At 32.0% G+C, this 19,142-nt stretch overlaps 1 protein-coding gene across 1 annotated transcript in view; it reads right to left on the reverse strand.

Annotated features, from left to right (window-relative positions):
- Window positions 1-18,716, reverse strand: part of svp (COUP transcription factor 2) — a 77,803-nt gene extending 59,087 nt beyond the window's left edge. The window contains exons 1-3 of the mRNA XM_013314212.1: window positions 18,711-18,716; window positions 16,793-17,294; window positions 4,329-4,478 (exon numbers count right to left, since the gene is read on the reverse strand). Coding sequence (XP_013169666.1) covers window positions 4,329-4,478; window positions 16,793-17,294; window positions 18,711-18,716 — 658 coding nt within the window. The remainder of the gene's footprint in view (window positions 1-4,328; window positions 4,479-16,792; window positions 17,295-18,710) is intronic.
- Window positions 18,717-19,142: the final 426 nt, after the last annotated feature.

The following is a 19,142-nucleotide window of genomic DNA, read 5'->3' on the forward strand; positions in this document are numbered from 1 at the left end:
ACTTTAAATATAATTGTACATTTAGTATGACTGTAGTGATATTTCTATGTTAGTTTCATGTTTTTTTTTAAGTCGACTTCAAAAGGAGTTTATCAATTCGTCAGTATTTTTTATCGTAGTGCATTTTTTTAAATTAATTTTTAACTAACTAGAACACCATTTTTTTATAGAAGACGGGGAAAACGAGCAATGTATCGCCTAAAATTATTTGATCCGACGCCCATGGACATCCGTAACGCCAGAGGAACCTCAGATGCCTTCTTATAATTGTCTATGTGTTGTCATAAAGCACGTAAAATATTTCTAAATGACCGGTCCAGTATAAAAGTTATTAAGATACTGACAAACAAAAGAGTGATTGATGGCCGAGAACAAAAGCTATCGCCGCCATTGTTGTACAAGTGACGTTCCCCAAACCTTTTGTTTAGACATATTTTTTATTCAATTATTAAATATACTGGTTCCTTAATGTGCTTAATTAATCAATTGAGTATACATTGCTTGATTTGTAACTGAATATTTTTTTAATATTAATTATATTAACCGTCTAAAATATAATGTTGCATAAAAATATACATGATGATAATTTATGATGATAAATTTAATATTGTTAAGTTGGAAGTGACCTAAGTTAAAACAAATGTTGAATAGTACCGATTTGTAAAATTGTACTCTAGACTTTTAGTTAGCTAAAAATTTCCGAGTAACATAACAGTTAGTCGTTTGAATTAACTTGTCTGAAAGTAAAAACAGGTCTTTTATTTAAGAAAATTTTTCATATGTTATGCAATAAAAAACCAAGAAAAAACAACTTTTATTTTGCTACAAAAGACAGAATGAAACTGACCACTTGAGTCCACTATTTAGGGTTGTACCAAAATAAACATCGTGAAACAAGAAAAAAAAACTATCGGTAACATCTCAAACGCATATCAATGGACCTTTTGAACTTAAAACGTTTAATGCAACACCTTCTATAATACAGCACAGATAAAAAATATCCAGTTCTCGTAAGACGATTAAGGACAAAAGAGGTTTTTTCCTCCTTTCTATTACTGGTTAATCTCAAAAGGTGTCAGAAGCACGATATGATTTCACCTTTCTTTTGTTTGTTGACATCAAACAAATCGTTTGTTAGGAGATGTGTCGGGGTCGTGTAATGGGGTGCTTAAGGGTTGAATTGAGAGCAATGGGTTACCTTGTCCTTTCCGCTGCTTTATCTATTATGTTCGGGTCATTGTTAATGTTTTGCACCAACTAACGTTGTTCAGATATCACACGATTATTAGAGATTTTAAAGAAATATATTTTGGCTTTTTAAATTGTTTAATTTTAAAAAATTATTCCTTTAATTGTAGCTCTTGAACTTAAACATTTTTTTTATAATTAATACACATAAAATTTTATGGATTTATATAATTTTTACTAATTTAAATTAAGATATTTTCCGCATATTAACTTTTAGAGCGCATTTGCGTGATAACAAATTATAAAATAAATATCAATATAACTTATGGATTATTTAGTAAATCCCAAAAGAGAGAATTACGTTCTCTACCCATATCCTTTTCGTAGGTCCCTTACGAAAATTTTCTCTTATTTCCATACTCCTACGAAACGGCTTGAACGATTTTTATGAATTTCATATTAATATTCAGTAGTAGGATTGGGAAAGCTGACCCCACCACCTTGTGGGATGCAATCTCGAGAGAGAGAGAAAGAGAAATTCAGTAGATCTAAGAATCGGCTATCTATTTTTCAATCCCACGTAGACGGAGTCGCGGACGACAGCTAGTATAACACTAAGGTAATTCTTGACAGGTGTACAAAAGCAGAGATAATCGTGGGACGCAGCGGGCGATATACACAACCTTTACCCCGTCTAATGGCTTGGACGTATCAACCATTACCACAATATCACACCTGTTTCTAAATTACTGTTTGTCTTACCTTTTTTTTTTTGAATTTCTTTAAAATGTTTGTCAAATTATAAGTTGTCTAACCTTTGGTTTGTAGCAAAATCTCTGTATAAATATATCGCTATCCTCGTCATGATGTTTGACAAAACAGTTATATGTTTTAAACCAGTGTTTCCCAAATTTTGTCTACTGCCCACTTTGAGAATTTTTTAGCGCCCCCATATTTTCACATATTTAAAAACCACTATAACTTCAAATTAAATTAATGAATTATTGGGACCTATATATGTATATTAACGGAGAATTCTAAACGAAACTTTTACTATAACCCGCAACTTGAGACCTGCAGCGCCCACAAGGGGGCGTTATCGCCCACTTTGGGAAAGACTGTTTTAAACGGAGATTTTGGTCTTAGAAACCCACAGTAAGGTTGTCAAAGAATGAAATATGATAATATAAGAAGAAATAGTTACTTGTAACAAATTGATAATTACATATTAAAAAAAGTTTAGATACAGTCGAAAGAAGCATATTACGCTTTACTTAAGTTATTTGGTATTCTACTTTAATTGTAAATTCAGATTTAAGTTACAGATTTTAAGTTAAGTTTTTTTACAAAGATTTTGTAAACTGTTAGTATTTGTGTTTAATTTTTATTTTTAAGTAAAATTGATTAACGTAATTTACGTAAATAAAACTATGGCATAAATTTATTTCCTAAGTTGCACTTTTATAGAGGGATGTAAAACACTGTCATCAAGAATGTAAAATAAAGTAACATAAAAAATTACAAGACTCTTTATACTCATTTTATATAGTACTAATAAAACATCACGGTTGTAAACGTGTGGGTACACTGGTTGACATTTTCCATGAAGCTATTTGAGAGGCTCAAAGTCACTACAACAAGAACCTTGACATAAAATCAAGTATTTGGAAGGTCTCGTGTTTAATGACTTAAGTGACCAAAAGGAAGAGAATTAAGAAATACTAAACTAGCACTTAGTTGAGCTTAGTTGATATGTTATTGTATGTTTATTCAGAAAAAAATTATGTTTTGTTTGTAGATTTTATTGATATATTCCAGACATTACTATCATTTTAGACAAGGATATTATACTATTTTAAAAATATTAATTCAAACACAAATAAAGATCAGTTGTTATTTTTTTTTTTATACTTTTATACAAAATTCTCACGTCACAATGTTACCATACTTCTCAAAAACGACTTAACCGATTTTAATGAAATGATACAAGCATATTCAGTAGTTCTGACAATCGACTACTATTTAGTAATCCCTAAACGGAGTCGCGGGCGACAGCTATATAATATACAATGTCTATTCGCCTTCCGATCAATGTCACCATCATAACTGCTATCTAATTAATAGTTTTTATAAATTTACATTGTATTTAACCAGTATTTACTGCACAGAATGACTTTACTTGCGCTTTATTCAAACCATTAATCAAATCTGTCTTTAAAACAATAACCATCTATATTAATTCCTTCATAATAACCTATTACAGCACATAACTGATCGTCAGTTATTTAAAATAAGCCCTTGGGCGGATGTCCAACTAATGACCCGCCAAGATTAATGGAATTCACTAATTACCATCGCGACAATTCACAAGCAATTTAAACTTTGTTTTTGTTAATAATAAGATATTATTAAATTAAACGCAACTGAGAGAATTCAAATTATGTTAAGAAAATAGCTATGTTATTTAATAGTTTACATTACGGAAATATTTAAACCAAAATCCTACTAATATTATAAATGTTTAGATGAATGGATGGATGTTTGTTTGTTTGAAGGTATCTCCGGAACAGCTCCACGGAATTTGATGAAATTTGGCATACATATAGAATAAAGTCTGGATGAATACATAGGCTACTTATTAAGTTTTTTAATTCAGCACGGACGGAGGCGCGGGGTACAGTTAGTATATTTTTATTTTTAACAGAGATAACGACATGTACTCGTATTATCATCGTAGTATAGGGTTAGAATGTTTCATGTTTGATTTAAGACATTCTAGGATTTTTGTTTACTAAAGTATGCCTAAATTATGTTTAGGACATTCCGATTGGTACATTATTATTGAGATTATTTACAGTAAATTAAAATGTTAATTATTTTCAAGATACACACACAAACACACATTAGCATACAGATGTAATAAGCAGAAGTAACTAGGAAAACATACATAAGTAAATAGAAAACTTATATAACATAGTACTTACAGGATATAACTATGTACCGGAGGACAAAAAAAAAGAAAACTTTATTAACATAATCAAATGTCTCAATATAGGCATGTTAGTAAAAAACAAAATACTGGTTAGTAAAATTTTCTTTTAATCGAATCGATTTTAAATCGATATAATAAATCGACTCACCTTCTCTCCTCATGCCCATTTTGAGACATTTTCTGAGTCTGCAGTACTGGCATTGGTTCCTGTGGTGTTGATCGATAGGACAGTTCCTATTGCCCCGACAGGAGTATGTCAGGTTTCGTCGGACTGATCTCTTGAAAAATGATTTGCAACCTGTTGAACAAATATCGATTTAACAACGGAAATATCGATAAGAAAATATGTACAAGTTTTAAAGCATAATAATCGAAAGATGATAGATCACAAATAGACAGAGCGTCGGTGGCTCAGGGGTCAAGCACTTGATTTGCAATCTGCAGGTCCTAGGTTCGAATCCCGCCATGTACCAATGTGTTTTTCTATTTCCGATTTACCTATGTACATTTATCCGACGTTCTTACAATGAAGAAAAACATCGCGATACTGCACATATCTGAGAAGAAATTTAAAGATATGTGTGAAGTCAAGCAACCCGCACTTGGCCAGCGTGGTTGACTATGGCCTAATCACCCTTAACTTAGGGTAGGCTTCGAGCCCCTTTTTTTTCAGTGGGGAATGCTATATGCATACGCGGTAGTTATGTGGGATTTTCCTCCATAGTGGAGGCATACCCACTAAACCCCTCTGTTCCTCCAACGCATCGGGACGGGACCACGGGCACGCTTTCGCTCTCGTCCGCGGCCAGGCTTCGAGCCCCTCGGTGGGAACGTATTGTGAGCTGATGATGATGATGATAGATCACAAAGGTAATAGATGTAGGACATGTTTAGACAGGGCAATATTATAATAATTTTTATAAGAAGTATTTTATAAATCATTGCGTATTTTGTTCAGCTTACAGATAGACGGACAGCTCTGTTCGGTACGTACTCAATTATTTTTTATATTTTTTATAACACAAATTAAAAGAGACAATCTTTCAACATATGCTTTAAACAGTTAAATGTAGGAAGCATTTTACGTCAGAATAAATATTATTACTTTCATAAAATAATAAAACAGCCAATTTAGAATGTCCAACTATATGTCTAACTGTTCATAGTACCCCATGTCAGCGTGTTATTACTCTAATACTGTTTAATTGTATTACCATAATCCAATATATCACTGACTACTCGATCGTTAATTCGACAATTCGTATGGAAGTATCGAAAACGAAACGAAATAAAACAGTTAAAATACCCTAGTTAACGATTTAAAAAATAGTTATGGCCACTCTCATGAATATGTTATACGTAAACATTAAAATCGGAAATAATTTAAAATGTTGTAAAGATGCAATGCACTTTTATTCAAATTAATATCTATTTACGTGTTGATAAGATTCAAAATCGTTATTTGATTAGTTGACAGTTTATAATTGGCGCGTGAATACCGCGAGTTATGGCGGCAAAATATTATAGACGTTTGACACATGTAAATAAATTGTCACCACAGATTATTAAAAAATGAATAATATTTATGGCCAGCAAGATATGATGAAGTGATACAATGCATAAACATAATTTAAAATTATCTTTGGCTACGAAAATAAATATAATTTTCATCTTTGTATATTATTTAAATTCTATTTAACTTTACTACTAGTTTTGTCTTTATATTGGCATAATGTTTCAAGTTGCTTGTGATTAAAAAAAAAAGATGGTTAACAACTATTTACAAGGATTATAATTAAAATGTTTAAATATTAGAAAGTGCCTTTATATTTAATGTGGCGTTCACACTTGCGTGTCCGTAAGCCATAACATCTGTGTAATGAGTTAGTTTAAAATAAATCTTACAATATGAAATATTACATGGGTTGTTTTATTTAAAATAATTATGAGTTACAAGCTTTACACTGGTAACATCGCATGATGTCTATATTTTTATGAATTTTATGTTAGAACAAAATGTCTGACATAACCTCAAAATTTTATCATTACTTTTATTGTTTAAAACTTGTTGATACCGACAAAGTTCGTTTAAATATAGTTGTATATTATAAAAATAAGCTTTAAGTTTTGTGAAATGAACGTAATAAAATGTTTTTTATTTTAGCGCGAAAACTTTAAAGTGAAAAACAAAATGTTCTACACATTTAAACGTGATGTAACAAAACTGTAGGATTTCATAGAAAATATTTTTAAATTAACGAATTTTCATAAGACTTTAAGTCACCTTACAACTGTTAATTTTGGAAATTGACTCGTATTAAAAAAAATATAGGAGGCAATCTGTTAGCTTTCGCGTGTCTTAAGACAAAACTTAAACGCCTTTATCAATATATTAAACCGATACTACTCCTCGAATAGAGTAAAATTATTAGCAAAGCGTTTATATCGTTTATTTCTATAAATCTGGTCCGTGGCAAAGATATCCGCATTCGAACGAGCACGAAACTGAAAATGCCTTCGCTGCTGACAATGCGGCATATTTCCCCGCCGCATCCGATACCGTTAGCAGAAGCTCCGTACGAAAGATAAGATTACTAAGGCTGCCTGCGCACGAAGCGTTAAACACGCTTATAACTTTTACAAATTTTATTTAAGACGTATTTCTTTTCAAAACTTACTTTATAGCTTTAACTAAAGATTTATAAGAACTACTTTATAAGAAAGACTAAATTTACAAATATTATCAACAATAAAGAAATTTAATAAAATATTTTTGATTTGGCAAAATTGTACGCGATTTAAAACTTTTTACATTGATTGAACATGACCTTTTGTGCCAAAGGTCACTTGGTATTTCAATTAAATCCTTTATGCATTAAATTTTATTAAATATATTAAATTTAAAAGGATTTTTTTTAAAAAAAAAGCAAACTACCCTAAACTAAACCTACTAAGAATATTGTGTTATATTTAACCATTATTTTTTTTTTTTGCATAGTATATTTGTCTAAGGTTTTTGTTATAAGACAATTTTATATCACAACTGCCGGCAAAGGTAAATTGTGCAAATAAATAAATAAATACATATTTTAAAGGTCTCTTAAAAGTATTAATAAAGTATTGTATTTTAATATTAGACGGGTGAAACGCTACGTTTGCGGTCACCTAATTTTAGAGCTCCACGCTGGCTCCCAATTACCACTATCGTTGGGAATATCAACTCTTGCAAATTGTATTCGTCGCGAGATGATAGCGGGTGCATTGACATAGAGATTTGAGTCGCGGAACAATGCTGAGGGGATTAAAAAGATTATGTCGTATCCGCGAACTGCAAGCGTAGACTTTCTACACAAACTGTATACAAACACGCAAAGATACGAGAATAGAAAAGATACTTTGGTAATGTTGCTTTTGTGAAAAGATTTAGTATGTCTAAACTTTGTTTTTAAGTTTTTATCGGAGCTTATTTACATGAGACTGCAACAGGAATGGTTAATGTTATGTTAGTCATGCTGTCTCTACATTTCAAAGTAGTATTTTTTATCAACTAATCTAAAAATTTATTCACACAGTCTTTGAAGTTAAGTTAATCATCGCTATGGGTTTATAGATATTTTATGGAAAAGTTGTAAAATGTACCTTGTCTATATAAATAAAAGGGACGTGACAGACGGACGGACAACAAAGTGATCCTATAAGGGTTCCGTTTTTGTCCCATGAGGTATGAAACCCTAAAATAATCTAAAACGCTTAGAAAATCATCGAAAATGTGAGGTTATTTGGGAGATGAAAATGGGTATTGCTTAGTACAGTAGACATTGTGGTCAGTAATTTAAAGTCTGTACATTGTTGAAATAAAAGGCATAGTAATTTAGCGATTATTCGCAGCGTCTTATGTTCATTATCCGGTATATTTGACCGTTCAAACAGCTATTTGTAACTAGGCCGTGAATTGATACCTGCATGCAACACTGGCTGGTTAATTTTAAACTCATTTAATTTTTTTTTCTTAAAGACACGTCGACTTTATACTCTTTGGTATTCTAAACTATACTTACTATACTCTTTGGTTGACTTTTATTATTTGCCGATAAAATTATTTACGTATTTATTTTTAGAATTGTTAGAAATATTTATAAATTAAGAAATATTTACATTTATACTAAAGTGATATATTAATTACGAAATAAAATGTAATAATTTACAGACGGAAAAATATTTTTGGCATTTTCGTCTCTGCCATGAAAAACAGAAGTGCGATGTTTAAATATTTTTAGGGTTCCGTACCTCATAGGAAACAGAATTATAGAATCTTTGTTGTCCGTCCATGTCTATCAAGACTTTTTTATAAAATTATTTATAGTCGTGATTCTTAAACTGTATTTTTTATTTATTTTTTTGCGATAGGTAGAAATTAACTTTACAATATAACGTAACAGCGTCGTTAAACGTAGAATTTTACTAGATAAAGCAATAAATAATTAAGGTCATGTACAACTTGGTACTAAAAGGTTTGCAATTATTTTATTGGTCATTTCAAATAACGATTCATTACTACTAATTTGCCTCGTGAATTACCTAATAAAATAACTAGCGTTTAAGTTGACACGTAGTGTTGTAGACTACTCTTATATCCTACGTGCCAACTCACGTATTTTGTTATTTGCTTCAAAAAAATACAAATTATAATTAAAATATTTATTAATAATTTAAAAAAATCATTAAAATATTAATATGTGATCTCATAAAGTAGTTACCGAGTCAATGTACGAAAATAACACGAATTAAACTGTTAGAAATTAGTTTCAAGATTGCATTAGAATTGAATCAATTGAAACGAATATTAATGATGTTGTAATCAATCATGCGGCTTAACATCATTAGCTCACCAGCAACAAGACTTTGAACTCGACCTAAACCTTTTAAATTAAGCTCTAAAGCTCATAAAGGCATCACAACACGAAAAACAAAAGATAATCGAACAATATTTTTCGAAAATATCTTTTAAAAAAACTAATTATTCCATTTTAATTGGAACAAAATAATTTTAATAATATAAATGTGTAATGGTTGGCACAAATTACTTAAGTTTATCGTGAACTTTTATATTATCAACGAGCTTTAAAAAAAATAAGTAATAAGTTTGTGACAGCCCTGAATATCAATAACTTCCCTTAATCATTTCATTAAGGCAGGCTTGTACAAAAGAATGAGTTTAATGACAAATTACCCGCTTTAATGATTCCAACGGATCGGACCTTAATGATCTAGGTCCTGTGTTGAACTCACAAACGTACACACATACACATAGAGTTTTATTCATTATTAATTTTGTATTTATTAATGTTCAATGAAATATATGTGCAATAGTATATTAATAATAATTTTTGAATTTGGAAGACTAGCAGAAATGAAAAATTATAAATCGTATTTTTTGACTTCAAATCGGTAATTGGTTAGAATTATTGTTTATTGAAGTAAATACTTATTTTATATTAAAGAGATAATAAAAGAGTAAGTGAATGACATGTTAAAATTTAATAATTGTTAGGTTGAATCGAAATGCCGATAATACGGAATAGTGATGTGACATTTGACTTATTTAACGCTCGTATAATCTGTATTCCATTTTTTTTTTACAAATAATATCTAAATAAGTATCGCTGGTGTGTCTTTATAGATTTATATATAAACTATCAAATATTTTTTTTTATTTTAACACTGGCAAGATAGAGTCGGCTACATATACAAAATGAGAAGTATAAAAAATAAAACGGTTTCCATAGATGTTGGATTTACGACGTGACAGTCTTGTCTCTGTTACAATATTCGAAGCATTAAATTTTGAATATGATCGTAAAAACACGTACAGCACACTAACGTGCTTTATTAAGATTATATAGCTCTTATTTAATTCACATAAATAATATATTAAAGTGGAATCTAATTTTCATTAAAGAGCCAACGTAATTCGGACCTTAGGGTCGTTTTATTGACAGGTTTAGATGCGGACGAGTGCGCCACACACGCGCCGAATGCTGAATTCAATTTAAAAAGTGGAATGACATAAAAATAAATAAGTTGGGAGAGACCCTTATGTTTAGAGTCGGTCGTAAAGATAGGGTTAACTGCGACCGTATCGTCGGACAAAACATACCATAAACTGACCGGTTGTGAGGCGATAGTGCGGCGCGCGATAACGGAAATTAATATCGGCCCATTTTTAATTTTATCGAAGCTTTCCTTCATACCTGTTATTGCTTTTAAAATCCGAATTGTGTGAGACGACAATCTAAACGTTTCTATGTCCTTCGTCTACGTGATTTACACAATGATAGCTCTATGGTTGAATGTCGACTTATATGGAATTCGAACCATGAGTTTACGTACCAATCAAGCACATGATAGCGCGATTAAAGACGAAAAGATTGTAACTAATTAAAGTACATATTAATTATTATACTTTTATTAAAACAATTGAATAATTTTTACAAACAAAACTTTTTTCTGTTAAATTAAAACGAAAGTTCATAAATGTCGATTATTTTAAAAATCTCAATATTTTAGACATATTAATAGTTTTGTTAAAACAATTTAATTTAATTTGATTTTTTTTTCGTTGAAATAAAGAACATATCCAAGTATATTTATTCTTAATTAGTATTTTTATTCTTAATAATGCCAAATAACTTCATAACGTTGACATTGCTTATCGATTAAGAAAATCATTCGATTATAAAGAGACATTAATCGATAAAGATCAAGTACATCACTACTTACAGGTGTCAAACTTCTGCCGTAATGTGGCTTACAAAGGCGAGCATTTGAGTCAAAAGCATTTGAATGGGGAACCTTGTCGTTTTAACAGTTGTAAGTTATCAGGTGCGAGTCGGTCGAGACAGCAGGAGACGATAATGCGACAAGGTTACACCTCGACCAGCGGGAGGTCCCACTCTTAATAAAGTGGATTTGTCGACATCAAAATAACAGTTTATGTTCGCGGCTAATCTGTATCGCTTTTTGTAGCGATGGGCTTTGAATGAGAAATGTTAAAAAGCTGTAAATTATCACACACTTGTAGAAACAGAGGTCATGCTAAGAATAAAAATGAATTAAAGGCCTAAAGATTTGACTGGAAGTACCGAAAATTTACCATCTCTTTTATTCCCTTTGTAAAGAACAGAGATAAAAATATGTACATACGGTTAAGAATATTAATTCTAAAAAAATACTTTAATATATGCTTACTTGATGGCTTAATGCACTTTAAATTCACATTTTTAAAAAGTCCAATGATTTATAATAATTTCAACGGGAATATTGTTTCTTCGTTTTTTTTAATGTCTTGATAATTTAGGTATTTGTCGTTGATATATTTTTACATTAAGTTTGACGTATAAAGTAATCTTAGTCGATGGCATAAATACATTTTAAGAATAAAAAAAACCTGCGCACATTACCGAAAAGCTTAGATAAACGCTTGTCAGTAACTGTATCCATTTTGGATATTATCATACGAATGTATCGATTACAGGCCGTCGACATCGATTAAGTATCGACAAATAAAATCCGTTAATTATCTATAATGAGACATAGATGGCACTTCAACCGTGTCGACGCGTCCCCAATATAATATTATTCCAAAATAAAAACTCTTCACTCAAAATGTTTATTGGATTGACTCAAAATGTTTATCAGATTGAACATTTTAAAGAAATATCGCACCTCACTAATTTATATTTGGGATGTATTTACTCGATCATATTCGAATGTGTCACAATTAAATCGATTTCATATTTTTCTTTCTCTTTATTGATATTGGCCAGTTATAAATTAAATGTCATAATAGAAAATGTACATTTTAAAAAGATGATGTCAAAAACTGTAAATATTTGTCATTTAACATTTAAAATTTAATAAATAAAAATTCGATCGTTTTATATGCAAATAGTGTCAAGAATCGATAGCAAAATGTTGAGATAGAATACTTTGAATTTCGAAATAAATATTGCAGCTTTAAAATTTGCTTATCGTAATTTGAACTTTTAAATGTTCGAAATTTAAATTTGTTTTGTCAAAAATAATGACTGATGTTTTATATAGAGACTAGCTGTCGCCCGCGACACCATCCGCGTGGATATATAAAAAAACTTAATTAGTGTAGCCCACCCATCCATCCATCTACATGACATCCATCTAAACATTCGCATTTATAATATTAGTAAGGTAAGTAAAAAGCAGCTCTTCAAGGCATAAAATCGAAAAAAAATGAATAAATGGTATATGTCCGTCTCCTGGCTCTAAGCTACCTCCTCACCAATTTCCAGCCATATCGGTAAAGCCGTTCTTGAGTTATAAATAGTGTAACTAACACGACTTTCTTTTATATATAAATATATAGATTTTGGTCTGAGAAACCCACAGTTAAATTTTACATGTGTAGGTAAATTTTTACTATCAATTACTGTTCAGTACAATAGCTTTAAAGGGAATTTGGAAGACAAAATTATTCGTGTACCGTACCGTTTGTTTTGGAGACTCAAATCTTTGTATAAAACATATCGTTATCCCTGTCATTATCTTTGACAAAACAGAGATAACAATATGTTTTAAACGGAGGCTTTCGTCTCAGAAACTCACGGGTTTTTTGTTTTTCATACGCATAATCTGTTAAATAATGTGACGTAATAAGCTTTTAAATCGGAACGAAGCAAAAGCTGTCATTTCCAAGCAATCGCCTCTATATTATAGAGATTTTTAATTCGCATTTGTGCTAATATCGTTATTTTTACTAAAATATGATGTGAGACATAGGTCGTAACCTCTTTGGCGCCACTGGCCATTGCATTTGATAACAAATGAACGAATTGCCGGAATTTATGATGAATTTTAAAAAATTTAAATTAATGATTTTAATTTGGGCCGCCGATTTGGTTTGATATTTGGCGACATTGTTTTGTTTTTTAGTTCCTTTAATAAAATTGAAAGGAAGTCGATATCGTTATTTTTTTATGATTCTTTTTTTAAATAAAGTATTCAATCGTATACGCTAGAAATGAGAGGATTCGTAAGACTTTGAAAACAAAAACTGTCAACATTTTTTTTCTTTTAATTTAAAGTTACCAACTAAATATTATCTTTACATTAAATTTAATCAATAGCTCAAAACTAAAAAAAAGTATCATTGTTTCTAAAATTAATCGATTTAAAACAAAAATATTTATAGAATGCAAGGCGAATGTAAAAAACGTAAGGTTAGGTTAACCACAGCTTTGAACAGTCGAGGTCACGGACTAAACGCCGTCGGCCTAACGCAATTTGATTGACAAATCATTATAAAAAAAATACCGCATAGTTCTACAGGAGTAGGCGAAAATCTTTGACCACATAATCTTTAACAGGCAGTTATTAATATATATTATGTATTTTCGTTCTATATACTCTGTTACTTTGTCCGGAATTTAAAAAAAACCCCTTAAAAAGTAGACAGTTCCTTCTTCTATCACTGATATAGCGAAGTGACCGTTGCCCATAGACATACGCAATTGCATATGCGTTGCGTACCTTTGATCGACGGAGGAGAGGATGCACAGAAAGTAAAAATATTTTCCCTTTCCATGCATCCTCTCATCCGGAAAGTCCACTTTCACTTCCCATCTTTTCCTTATAAGAAAAAGTGTGGGAAGGAAAAGAGGACTAAATTAGGCCTCCGGGACGCACACTCATCAGACGAAACACGGAATATCTTCCACTTCACGCTTGTCTTCTGTGTGGTCGTGGTATTTCACCGGGCGAGCCGGGCCAATTCGTGCGAAGATGTTAAAGCGGGCTCTACCACTGTTAAAATAGATGCCTTTCAGTGGGATCCGCTTAGATGTTCTGAAGATATGTAATATAAAAAGTTTCTATCTGAAGTCCAATCATCTAAAGTTTTGCATTTTTAAATTAGTAAGATTATTCTAACATTAAACTATGTTAATAACGACAAGGTGTAATTGAAAATGTCATTAAGAACTTCCATATCTATTACTTTTCTAATCCTTCATCGATGTTTATCTTTTATCTTTAGTTTACATACCATACATGCAAAGCCGATAGAAAGATACAAGCTCTTTCTATTTACGTGTTAATTTATAAATATACATCATTGTTTAATCTTATCCAGTTTCCATAATAAAGGTAAATTATAATTAAAATTATCTACATGTAATTCTCTCAAACAATCGTCATGAAAGTAATCAGGGACAGGATTAAATCTGATAAATCATTAAATCAACGTCCAAATAACATGAAACACTAACTATGGATTTATTGTTATCCCTTTCATTCACTTTGAAGAAAACAGAGACGACAATAAATGTCACGGTAAATTCCACGGCAAGATAAGACGCGGACAATCATTAACCATCTTCCTTTTAATCTTTGGTCTCTTGGAAAAATCTATGCATTGTTTTAACTCTTCACGTAATTATTATTGAAAAGATAATAAACAAGAAAGTAATAAGATTTGTTGATATCAACAAATGTAGAGGCAGACCTAAGAAATGGATGGATTGTGTGTAAGAAAAAAGGTATGCTTAGATGGTTTGGACACGACGGATTTATGGCGCGAAAGTGAACGACAGTTTCGGTCGGGGCCATTGCAGAAGGGCTTATACCATCCAAATTGATAAAATACTTAACAAGGGCGGTATAATGGCGGGCGGACATCCGAAACCGAGGAATATGTATGCACAGATGTATGAATGTAGAAGAAGCGAGAGAGGGGTGTCAGAACCGTGCCAAATGGAGGTCCGTAGTTCTGCGTAAACCTCTGGGTTACGGACATGAGTTATGTTGTTTGTTTAATAGATAAAGATTTAATAAACTTAAGGATTACTTAAGTCATCGTTAACGGCAATATAACTATAATATTATGTTGGTAGAGATACCGCTTGCGTCGGTAAAAGCGCAGAGCACGAACTAATTTTATTAAAATTTTAAATATGTAGCTTATTGCTATGCGAATTTCTTTATACCCTAAATTAGACAAAGGTATTGGTATCTGATTTTATAGATTGTTCATAAAATAACCTAATTAATTTATAATTTCCAGTCTCATTATTTAAATAAACTATTATTCGTAACTACCGAAAAGTGACATGTAATTGTGCCATCGTCTAACCTTTGACTATTTAAAAAAAGGACGAAACACATTTTAAATCACTTCAATTAAAAATGTACATTTCATAATAAATATTTTACCACAGTTAAATAAAAGAAATATTAAAAGATGTAATTGTTTTCTTACGTTATAAAAATTATAGTGACCATTGTATAAAAAAACTCATCAATCACGGCGCATGTTAGGTTATGACAGCAAAGACTATCGCCACATAAAAATGTCTCAAAGAAACTGTTTGTAGCTGTTATATGAACTTTTCAACTTAAAAAAATAGAACCTGGATGAACGAGCTTTGCTCGGTATTTTTTTTTTAATTGTGTTTTTTGGAAATTATATTTAAGTACGAATTACTAATAAAATGATGAAATATGAATAATATTTTTCGATCTTACCGATAGAAAAAGTTGAGTTTATGTTTAAGTTGATTATCGATAAAACACGAATAAAATGACATTTTCTAAAAATGATTCCTTGCTAGATCGATTTATCGCCCCCGAAACCCTCTATATACTAAATTTTATGAAAATCGTTGGAGCAGATTCCGAAATTCTTGTATATATATATACAAGAATTGCTCATTTTAAGATATAAGTTTATTTTTTCTCGCTACCAGGGAAATTAAACTAATACATGCTATAAAGTTAAATTTAAATCAGAGTTTGTCCAAGAAAGTTTTTAATTTCACTTTTGTTATTATTAATTACAAAGTTCCCTTCGTATCATGGCAATAACAGTCTTATTAGCATAAATGTGACGACCCTTATCTATGAAGACAGGCAGTTTGTGAAAACTTTGTCTTATTGCATTCTCATTAGAGGAAAATTCGCGGGAAAATGTTTTACACAGGTTAGAGGGGACTTAATTACTTTTCATTGTTTTAAACTTCATTTTATTATAAATTAATTTAATTTTGTAAATCACTGAAATGTGCGATTTTTTACAAATTTAACATTTAGTTAGATGTTTAAAAAAGTTAGAAATTCCTCAAATTTTTGTACATTGTGTGTGTGTTTTTGAGATTTTTTTGGCGTAAAAATGTAAAATATCGATTGGCGTAGGTCGATTTAATTTATACAATTTTCTAAACGGATCCTGGTATTATATACCAGATAATAATCAATTAAAAATTATTTAGGTTTCAATATTTATACTAAATCGCTTGGTCTTGTTTGCGATCGTAATTATCGTCACGTCTTCAAAAATAATCTAACTTAACTTTATAAAGGATAGGTAAATCGACTCAACGTAATCAGGATTTTTGCTAGTAAATTGTCTGAGTTTACTTCGACCGTCACTTATTTCTGTGCACCGTACCGGTCACTAATGATAAGTCGCGTATCGTTACGATCTCGAGAAGCGAACCCAGCACCGCTAACCTACATTCCCGCCCGCAATCACTGCGGCGAACGTCGCGACCTTTGACACCGCACTTTCACTTCACTACCTACCCTCGCACGTGAACTGGCCGTAGTGCTTGCCCGAGGATTTGTCCCCGCAGACGACGCACTCGACGTTCTGGCCCTTATCGGCGGCGGAGGATCCGCTCTGCGTGGACGCGGCCTGGCTGGCAGGAGTCGAAGGCAGAAGCTCGTCCTCGCGCCAAGGACCGCGGAAGCCGAGCTCGAGCGGCGGGAGGTCGGGGCCACGCGGGCAGAGCCCCGGACCGCCGACCCCGCCGTACACTAACGCGCCGTGCGTGATGGTGCCGGTTGATGTCACTGCGCGCGAAACGGCGGGCGCGCACCCGTGTGTCAAGGGTCGCGGCTGTGTCGCGACTGAGCCCGGGTCGGGCCAGGCCTCGCCGCGGCGCCATTGGCCCGGTGGCCCGGGGGCAGGGAGCGAAGGCCCCGCCACCTCGACCGGGACCCCCCGCCCCCCGCCCCCCACGCGCGCTCCCCGCGCCCGTTGCCCGCCCGCACGGGGGCCAGAGGGAGGGGTACGGGTGGAAATCTTTCAGTCGCGTACCGTCGGTAAGAAAATCTGTTGGGCGGACTTTAATATTTATTTATTCTTATCTATATTACTTTGTTATTAATTACATTTGCATGGAATTTTTAATACTAATCTTCAATGTTTACGTAGTTTCATAAGTCCTACTCGGCATAAAACTAATTCTTTACGTTTATCAATACTACGAAAAGGAAAGAATTGTATTTTAAAAACTACTTGACCAATTTTAAAAATTCTATTACTTTTTGTTAACCTAGTTAAAGAACGGATTATCGATCCAAAAGATGCTACAAAAAGTTCAGCGCTGTTATATATATAAATATATTTTATGGTTTATTTACAATAAATACTTTTAGCTTTGCAAAAGAAATTAAAAAAAAAAAAAAACAAAATTGTTTTGGCATAATTTTTTTTTTATTAATCCATATCCAGTAGAATAAGTGTATACAAAAAATAAGCCAGTGATTTTTAGGATTTTACTTAAAAATATGACAAAAAGAGATCACACAAATTTCCTTTGTCTTTGATAATTTATTTCTAAAGCTATAGATAAATAACTGAAGCATTGATCTTGGGTTACTGAGATTAAAATCTTCGATTAAAAAAACATATTGTTATCTCTGTTTTGTCAAAGATAATGACAGGGATAACGATATGTTTTATACAAAGATATTGGTATTAGAAACCCATGGTGAGATTTAAATTTAAATTAATGATTTTCACCAACGCTACACAATCCTCGGCATCAAGTTACTCTGTCTGCCGGCTCTACGTACTACAAACTCCTACTACACATTTAGTCTGATAAATTTAAGATTTTAATACTATTATATGAAATAGTAACTAGTATCAGAATTTTTTTAAATAAAAAAAAACTTTCGACTTAATTTCGTAGTTTTTTTGAAAGAAATTACTTCTTTAATTAATATTTTTTTTAGTAACTTAATGGTTATATTTTCTCTATAAATTGTACAAAATTCATGTAAATAAAACAAATTAACTTTATTAAAGAGCATTTGACTTCTATTTAATTACTCGTGTAGTTTTAATTTTTTTTAATATATCATTGTTATAAAATGGTATCTAGATGCGGCTTTGTGTGCGTGGGCGGCGAGGGGCGTGGCCGCACTCCCGCGCAGCCGCCAATTGGACACTGTTGACACATCTTGATATTTTACATTTGTGTTTGACTTACACGTGTCTACATCATATTTCTCGTTTTTATTTTATACGTATTTAGAATATGTTAAACTTCATTTAAAATAAAATTGTAAATTTGCTTCGGAAATATAATATAATAGTCCTTTAGAAATTTACAGCTTTATAAAATTCCAATAAGATTTTGCTATCACAGTCTTGCTAATATGTCCGTAATAAATAAACCGTTTTATTTGCGTTTAGAGTGTTTAAGATTACCGTCATTTTGTTTAATGACGAAGACCACAATTTGTCGGTAACAACATACCTTTTAGTTAATAAGAAAATATTTTATAACTTGTGAAAAATGTATAAAGTTTTCAACATTCGGAGGTGGCAGTTTCCATATTACGAAGACGTCGGGCGCTCACCCCGGGAGGTGAAAGTGCGGGGGTGAAGTCGCAGCGAGGTGAAGAGGTGTAGGGGGTGAGACAGGGCGGGTCAGAGGTCGCGCCGCCCCGCCCCGCCTACGCCTACCTCTTTTATATAAATAAATTAGGTCTTGAAGTTAGGCTAGATAAGGTAACATACAGCAAACATCTTTACGTACTAAATATATAAACATACAAATTAAACTTTAAATGTTAACCTAAATAGCAGTAAATATAATCAGAATTAGACTTCAGAGCTTTGTTGTCTAATAACCAACAC

Source organism: Papilio xuthus, unplaced genomic scaffold (assembly GCF_000836235.2).
Source record: "Papilio xuthus unplaced genomic scaffold, Pxut_1.1 DF827461.1, whole genome shotgun sequence".
Classification (NCBI taxonomy): domain Eukaryota; kingdom Metazoa; phylum Arthropoda; class Insecta; order Lepidoptera; family Papilionidae; genus Papilio; species Papilio xuthus.